The sequence below is a fragment of the Mus caroli genome, chromosome 10 (genome assembly GCF_900094665.2).
Source record: "Mus caroli chromosome 10, CAROLI_EIJ_v1.1, whole genome shotgun sequence".
Classification (NCBI taxonomy): Eukaryota; Metazoa; Chordata; class Mammalia; order Rodentia; family Muridae; genus Mus; species Mus caroli.
The window spans coordinates 111,865,725-111,874,975 of NC_034579.1; the positions used below are offsets into that span (position 1 = coordinate 111,865,725).

General features: G+C 41.0%; 1 protein-coding gene across 1 annotated transcript in view; it reads right to left on the reverse strand.

Moving 5' to 3' along the window:
- Cand1 (cullin associated and neddylation dissociated 1) overlaps positions 1-9,251 on the reverse strand; it is a 40,427-nt gene that overhangs the window by 28,373 nt on the left and 2,803 nt on the right. The window contains exon 2 of the mRNA XM_021173558.2: positions 253-396. Within this exon, the coding sequence (XP_021029217.1) occupies positions 253-396 (144 nt within the window). The remainder of the gene's footprint in view (positions 1-252; positions 397-9,251) is intronic.

Genomic DNA, 9,251 nt, shown 5'->3' on the forward strand with positions numbered 1-9,251 from the left:
CTGCAAACTTTATATTCCCCAGTACAGGGGAATGCCAGGGCCAAGAAGTGGGAGTGGGTGGGTAGGGGAGCAGGGTGGGCGGGGGGGCGGGGGGGTTATAGGGAACTTTCAGGATAGCATTTGAAATGTAAATAAAGAAAATAACTAATTAAAAAAAATTTCCAAAAGCAGCTTTCTAGAAAAGGAAGCGTGCATCAGCCTTAGAATACTACCAGCTTGTAAGGCACAAGCAAGGAGAGCACGGCTTCTTACCATTTGACAGCTAAGTTCTGCACTTCGCCATTTTTATCCTCCAGCAACCTGAGAATCATCTTCACGACTTTCCTCTCACTGTCATCATCCAGCTTGATGGAGTCTTTCTGCAGCTCTGTCATCAGGTCATTGGTCGCCATGAACCTACCAACAGTTAACAGTTGCAATTTAAAGCATTGAAACACCAATCTTTCATATCTAGTGATATTTTATTTTGCAAAATGAATATAGTATATTATAAAAACTCAACCACTACAAAGAAAAGGGTAACAGAATATACTTAAAAACAGACAGGCACTTCAAATATTTATTTGTACTTTTATGTGTATGAATGGCTTGCCTGCTTGCACGTGTGCCTGTTGGATCTTCTGAAACTAGGGTTACAGATGTCTGTGAGCCACCATGTGGGTGCTGGTCCTTTGCAAGAGCAGCACACATTCTCAACCTCTAAGATACTGCCCTCCTCAGACCCTCCCCTCCAACAGGCACTTGAAAGTTCTAACAGGCTCTTGCATCAGGCACTAACCAAAATTATTATCCCCAGATCAATCTTAATTTCAAATTTCCTAATAAGACTTAACTGAATGTTCTTCATTCTCAATACCTGTAGTACTTTTGTGAGATGCTGGTGAAAGCGCCATACTCTTTGCATGGGATTATGATGTTATTTACAATAATCTTAACCACAAATTTAAGAATACCTTCCCTGGATATGATGAATGTTGAAATGGGGGATTACACACTACAAATAACTGTAACTACATATAAAAATTGCTAGTTACCAAAGTATATTATCAAAATGGTGAAGAAGTATTCTAGAAAGTTGCTCCACCTGAAGTATTCCTCCTTCCCCTGGAGTCCAAGGGCAGGGGCTGGAGAGATGACTCAGTAGTAAAGAGTACTTCTTGCTTTTCCAGGGGACCTGGATTTGGTTCCTGGAAGCGACATGGCAGCTCACAACTGTCCCCAAGTCCAGTTCCACAGGATCGGACACCCGTTTCTGACCTCTGAGGGCATCAGGCATGAATGTAGTACAGACATACATGTAGGCAAACAGTCACACTCATACACACCCACACAGAATCAAAATATAAAAACTTTACAAAAGAACCACAGTCAAAGGAAAGTTTAAAACCAAACAGGCTGAGAACAGTGATGTATCATTTGATCTCAGATTTAATACAAGGGTTGACTCTTCCATAAAGGAAAATGTAAAGTGTTAGGCTTCCTCCCCTTCCCCATCCAGGTTAAGGAAAACTTGATTGTTTAACGAATGTCCCTGGATATGGTGAAATCACATTAAAATAAAGCACTAAGAACTGCTTAAAGCCAAATGAACAGTTTCCCTACTTCCTGATTCTCAACCATGAGAATAGTCTGAAATAGCAAATACTTAACATCCTTTTTCTTTTTATATGAACAAGATCCACTTTAAAAAACAAATACCTTTTTCACACAGAAACACCAAAATCTCTTTTAACCTAAGAAAGCCAACTATAACTGTAAAGAACTAGGATGATAATCGGGCAACATGGTCAATAAGCTATGTGGTAATAGTGGCAAGACAATTTGGTAAGTGGTTAGTAAGTTCATTTAAAGGATAATTTTAATAATTAGTAATAAAGAGGGCTGGTGAGATGGGTCAGTGGGTAAGAGCACTGACTGCTCTTCTGGAAGGTCCTGAGTTCAAATCCCAGCAATCACATGGTGGCTCACAACCACCCATAATGAGATCTGACGCCCTCTTCTGGTGAGCCTGAAGACAGCTACAGTGTACTTACATATAATAATAAATAAATCTTTAAAAAATATTAGGGATCAATATTCATTTAACAATGTCAATTTTAAACTACATAAAAGCATGTTAATTCAATTTTTGCAAGTTCCATCAAACTGCTAAAGCAAACCCTTCCGTTCACACTGAGACAACAGGAGATAAGTCAGACAGGTACATTTTGAAGCTCTTCCCAGGATAAAATAAAAGGACAAAACAATATTAAAATCAAAGTTTCGATTAATATTCTGAAGTGGGACACTGCATTACACATTTTAATGTAGGTATAAAACTGTCCTAGTCACTGGTCTACTGCTGGGAAGAGACACCATGTCCAAGGCAACTCTTAAGAAAAAGCATTAACTAGGGGCTTGCTTACAGTTTCAGGGTGTGAGTCATTGTCACAGAGGGAGCATGGCAGCATGCACGCAAGTTTTACATCCTGATCCACACAGGTAAAGAGAAAGAGACTGGATCTGGCTTTTGAAACCTCAAAGCTACCCAGTGTGACATACCTGCTTCAACAAGGCCATACCCCTGATCAGTGTGGTCCTTTCCAACAGTTCCACATCCTGGTGACTGAGCAGGATTCACATAGAAAGAAGCTCATGGGCATCATCCTTAGTCAAACCACACCAAGCCTGGCAAAGATACAGTTACTGCCTCGGTGTAGACAATACCAACTGCCCAGCTCAGTGATACAGTTACTGCCTCGGTGTAGACAATACCAACTGCCCAGCTCAGAAACAATAACCACCAATCTAAGCTAAACAAAGTAGACAATCCAAATAACAACGTGCTGGCAGTGCCACTGGATACAAGAATGGATACAGTCAAGTAACAGGTGTTTGTTTGTTCTGATGATTCTATTAGATAAAAGAAGAGATACACTTTTACTCAAAGGCAAAGATGACAGTCTTCTTTTTCATTTGCTGGGACAGACACAGAGAATCTCATCCTCACAATTTTTTTCAAGAGTTTATTAATTTTATCTAAAGTTCCAAATATACTCATCTTACTAAAGTAAAAAGCACCCCAGCATGTCAAGGCACAGCTACAATTGCTAATTTCACAGGCGAGTTCCCAGGTGTAAGCCTAAGGACTGTGCTTACCCCTCCCCATCTGTTAGTCGCTCATTCAGTCTACTTTGTCTTCAGTATGCTTCAGTAGTTCTATCCACTGGGAGGTGTGCTCAGAAGGAGCAGGGTCCGGGTCGCACTCAGCTCAGTGAGTTTGAGACTAGACAGAGCTACTTGAGATCCTGTCTTGACAAACAACTCTCACTCTGACCATCCGAACAAGACAAAATGATTCTGGAAAGGGGGAAAATGATGCCAGGTAAGCAAGAGACATGAACTTAAAAGATCTGTGTAACAGTAGGGCTTCAGGTTCTAGACTAAGTGCAATGGGAAACTGCCAAAAGGCATATGGGACTGTCAGGAAATGACTAGCTGTGCCCTCCAGAAGAACCATTACAACAAATGCTTTGGAAAGAGTCAATCATTAGTTAGGGGGACGAGAGACAGGTTCTGACAACTACTGAAGCTCACTGAGTGACTGACAGAAAGGGAGGGGGAAAGAGCCAGCCCTGATTCCTGAGGCTCGCTCCACCAGTGAATCCACTTGTTTTTTGGTTTTTTGGTTTTTTTCGAGACAGGGTTTCTCTGTATCTCCCTGGCTGTCCTGGAACTCACTCTGTAGACCTGTAGACCAGGCTGGCCTCAGCACTCAGAAATCCGCCTGCCTCTGCTGGGATTAAAGGAGTGCACCACCATGCCCGGCTGTGAATCCACTTGTTATGTTAGTAACAACTACATAAATTCCCCCCTGCTTTGCAACAGACAGCTGGAAAGTGAGCCTGCACACACCCTCCACTGCAAGGTTCCAACTCCACACCACTAACAGCTGTCTTCCCACACTGGAGTCTTGGGGTTCACAGTTACACTTTCTGGTGATGGTCTGTGGTTTAATAGAGCCCCCATGCATAACTGCAAGCATATCTAACATTTCTATATACAAAAGGGTGTGTGGTGCCTCCTGGGAAAGTGTGCTAAATAAGCTTTATTTAGGCATATATTGAAAGTGCTATTGACCACGAGTTCAATGTTTAATCAACTGGAAAATATTCTTAAACTTAAGTAGACATAAAATTATTAATATTTTAACTAATGAAAACACAGGAACCAGGGGCTCACAGAAACCAAACTTCATAGTCTCCTTATAAGCAAGTTGGATCAGGGTGGTATCTGTTGATTCAGACTTGAGGGAATCTTCCAGAATATGTCATACAGACCGGCCAACTCCTTGAACTTGAATTTAAGAGGTGAAATTAAGTTATTCAGAATCGATTACATACAGGAATAAAGGGCATGCTACAGGAAAGAAAGGAGACCAGGACTGAAGACTTGAATGTGACAGCAACTGATTACATATGCATCCCTGCTATCAGGCTAGGTCTATTCTTTATTCCAGGGAGGAAGAACGAAAGGTGAGGGCCGTGTAATCACAGTGCAGCCGGTGGTAAGGTCAGGTGAGCACTGTGAGTTAAGCACGCACCTCACACCCCCATGACAAAGGAACAGCTGCTTGACTCTCCAGTCTTAAGCAACAGTGGCGGACAACTAAGAAGTCACTACAAACTGAGCAGGTGCTTCCTTCACCTAAAGCATACTGTTTTCTTGGACGGAAACAATGTCTAAGAACATTCAGTGCAGATGAGGCTACACAATAAACTATGAGATGCTCCCTCTTGTTAGAGCGTGGATACCTCCTAGCAATTCAGCTTTCCATTGGTTAGGAATGGTCTCCCCCAAAAGGTTTACTGAGATGCAATCACAGAAATGTCCTGACTTTCTGACAACACCCAATTTAAAACTACTTCTCCATGCCCTTCCAAACAGTCCTCAAATAAACAAGTTCCTTCCAGCCACCTCTTACTGAGAACCCCACAGCTTTAGAGAGGATAGATGACATCAGGGATGGCATTAGAAAAATTCAAGTGTGCTAACAGTACTTAAATATAAACCAGAAGAATGAAGAAAACATATACTAAATCCATTACATGAGGAGACTTGGGACTTTTCAAAGAGTGACTTTAATAAGCTCAGATACCAAATAAGAAGTTTGGAGTTCTTTGTGTAGTCAATCAGAGTAAAAAAAGAACCAGCTATGATTTGATAGGGAAATTCTATTAGATAGAAAGTGAATGAAGCTCTAGAGGGGATGAAGACCAAGAGACTAATTTGAGAAGTATTCCCCACAGGACTACAGGAAGGCTGGAGAAGAGCTGCATCCAGGTGCTATTCTACTTGCAATCTCCAGCAAACATTAATAAGCCAAAATGAGGATAAACATTGCTCAGCTGTTAAGAGCACTGACTGCTCTTCCAGAGGTCCTGAGTTCAATTCCCAGCAACCACATGGTGACTCACAACCAGGTGTGACTGAAGACAGCTACAGTGTACTTATATATAATAAATAAATCTTAAAAAACGAACAAACAAAAACCCTGGTTGACTCTAGGGCGCGTGCGCACACACACACACACACACACACACACACACACACATACAAGATGGGAGGGCAAAGATAAAATACTCAGCATAGTATTATGCAATTACCAAGTGAGCACAATCTACCGGCAAGACAGTTTACTCATGTGGTCACTAAGTATTTAGGGGTGAGGTGGGGTAGTGTGTGTGTGTGTGTCTATGTGTGCACACACGACAGTGTGAACACTCGCACCAGCATGAAGAACTCACATCAAGCTCTTATCACTGAACGCTTCTTGAAGAGAATGTACTCGTTCCAGGTAACAGCACGGAGAAGCAGAATCATGTTAGAAAGGGACAAGTGATGATCAATGAGTAACTTGACTCTTAACTACAGCAGGAATCTAGGTGACTTATCTGGAATGCACGGTCTAGCAATCAAGTATCTTTCAAAGATTTTTCTCATACATTACTACAGAGCTATGAATGAACCTGGAATAATCTGTCTACAAGAGCAAAACTAATTTTTGCCAATTTTGTAAGTTGCCTGTGTGACATTCCTTTCTCTCCCTTCTAGTATTGAACTCCAGTCACAGCAGATCCTGCTGTACAAATCAACATACAGGAAAAGCAAGTAAACTCTAACCATCACCTGCCTTAAAAACTCAAGATGGTGATTCTTTTATTTATTATTATTATTTGGTTTTTCTTTTGAGACAGGGTTTCTCTGTGTAGCCCTGGCTGTCCTCCAGCTCAGAAATCCTCCTGCCTCTGCCTCTGAAGTACTGGGATTAAAGGCGTGTGCCACCACTGCCCGGCTATTTCTTTTTATTTTAAGGTGCAAACTCACCTTTCAGCTCTGCAATAAACACTCCCTCTTACACCCTTGAGAGCCTAGGAGTTACAGGCCTAGTTGTTTACTAACCTTAAAGTTTCCAAACAGAAACACCTGCTAATATTCAAACCTTAACAAACTTTGTAACAAATCACTAGCAGCATCATAAACCATTTTAAAATTCACAAAACTGGTTTTACAATGGTTTCTTGATGGGATTTCTCAACCTTCTTCCGTCTCTAACCTTGGAACTAACGGCCATTAAGCATTACAAGCTCTCAAAGGAGCCAGCTGTCAAATGAACTAAGAGTGCTCAGGTAAGATCAGGATTCCCTGGGCTGCTTTTGCTGTAGCAGAAGATGTAGGCTCAGTCCCCAGCACCTACACAGTATATCTATACTCAAACATCTGTAACTCTAATTCCAGGGGATCCGGTATTTTCTTTTAAGGTATGAGGGCACCAGGCACACCACACACATGGTGCACATACACACATGCAGGCAAAACATTCACACACACAAAATAGTCTAACAATTAAAAAGGGCTGGAGAGATGGCTCAGCGGTTAAAGAACACTCACTACTCTTCCAGAGGTCCTGAGTTCAATTTCCAGCAACCACATGGTGGCTCACAACCATCTGTAATGGGATCTGATGCCCTCTTCTGGTGTGTCTGAAGACAGCTAGTGTAGTCATATATACATAAAATAAATAAATGAAAAAATTTAAAACAATTGTAGGCCCCTGTTCTTAAGGATTCCATGAACGAATGACTATCCAGCTATACGACAAAATCGTCCTTTCCCCCCATGTTTTGTGTCAGGTGTTTTCTTTTCTCTATCAAATAATTTACTAGCAAGACTTCACTGAAAGCCCTCCACACATATGGAATCTCTCTGTTTTAATGTGCTCTGTCACTACCTACACCTACATACTGCAGAGATGATTTAACTCTTAAATAAGCTTCTAACCACTCTACAAGCAGATTTTCTGGGAATAAGCAAAAACAGCTCAAACTTCTCAGAGCTCTGCTAAAGGATTTAAACATCTCATCAACATGAATTTAGAAGCAATTGAAATTTAAGACCTGACTCAATGTCCCTAAGTCACACCCCCAGCACAGAGCAGTCACCAGGAACTCAGGCGGAGGCATCCCAGCTCTACTTAACTGACCTCCTGCAGCAGATCCTTAACCCAATCTCAGTTGCCGTACTGTACCACAGGTCATTATCCACTATACCAGAGATAAGGATAAATAAAACCAAGCAGCTAAAGCGTATAAGAACCATAAATATTATTATGCAAACAATAAGAACATTTTCTCTTTTGTTTGTTTGGGTTTGTTTTTTGTTTGTTTGTTTTGGTTTTTCGAGACAGGGTTTCTCTGTGTAACCCTGGCTGTCCTGGAACTCACTGTAGACCAAGCTGGCCTCGAACTCAGAAATCCGCCTGCTTCTGCCTCCCAAGTGCTGGGATTAAAGGCGTGCGCCACCACCGCCCAGCTAAGACCATTTTCTTAACCTCTTCGTTCTGTGCAATAGTCTGATCCACTTATGGTAAGATATATGAAAATGTGTTGTCAACAACCAGTATAATCAGCACTTATAAGCCAAGTACCAAGCTTATCCATACCTGAGCTTCCACTCTGTTATCTACAGAATCAGATGATGGCCAACTCTATCGGTCCATTTGTATTCTTGGTTCTTGAACAAACTCCCAATGGTCTACAGACCTACATAACTAGTTTCTATGGACACATCAACTCTAGCTTCTATGGAGTGGTGTCTGAGAAGTAATGAGAGCTGCTCTAAGGCACGCTGACAATGAGGGATGACTTATCTTCTAGAGGTTCACCTGAGTTAGCACTCATTATTTTAAAACACCCTTTCCCCAAATCAAAGTAAGTACAGGCACTATCCACCTTAGACACGGGACACACAAATGTCATCTCGTTCACTGGGTCCCTTTGCTTCATTTAGTCACAACATCAGCAATAGCTTTCAAAACACTAAAATAGATTTTTTTCTTCTTTCTTCCTTTCTTTTCTTGGTTTTTTTTTTTTTTAAAATTTTGTTTTGCTTTGTTTTTTGTTTTTTCAAGACAGGGTTTCTCTGTGTAGCCCTGGCTGTCCTGGAACTCACTCTGCAGACCAGGCTGGCCTCGAACTCAGAAATCTGCCTGCCTCTGCCTCCCAAGTGCTGGGATTAAAGGTGTGCCCAGCTAATAGATCTTTTTCAATTAAATGATTTAAATTCCACAAAAATATCTTTTAAAATCCTAAAGTTTATGCTTAAGTTTGTTTACTTTTCTGTTTTAATGAACAACACTGTTATCAAAAAAGACCTATAGATTTTATAACTACACATAATGCAACTCTTATAAGTTAAAATATAATCTCAAGTTAAATAGATTCCCCAGGACCTCACAATTTACAGCAGAGTCATACAGGATTGTACTAGGCCAAATCCTCTGTATTTCACCATGAGAATAGTATTTCTTCCTTCTGGAAACATTGTCTTTCCTTACAAGCATGTCCAAGCTTTTGACATTGTGGCATGACATTGCCACTTACAAAGTTCATCCAAGAAAACCACACAACAGCTATCTGGAAAACCACACATGTCAAAAAATATCCTAGCCTCACAAGTTTGTGTTGGGCCACACTAACAGCCATTCTGGGGCCATGGGTGCCTGTCCCCAGTATTTTATACATAGTAGACATCACATAATTGCTACTTATACTTAGTCTACAAATCTGTCAATTTAAAAGCATTTAACCATAAATCTTGGTATTTACATCAGAACTAAACTTCTTTTTTTTTTTTTTTTTTTTTTTTTGGTTTTTCGAGACAGGGTTTCTCTGTATAGCCCTGGCTGTCCTGGAACTCACTTTGTAGACCAG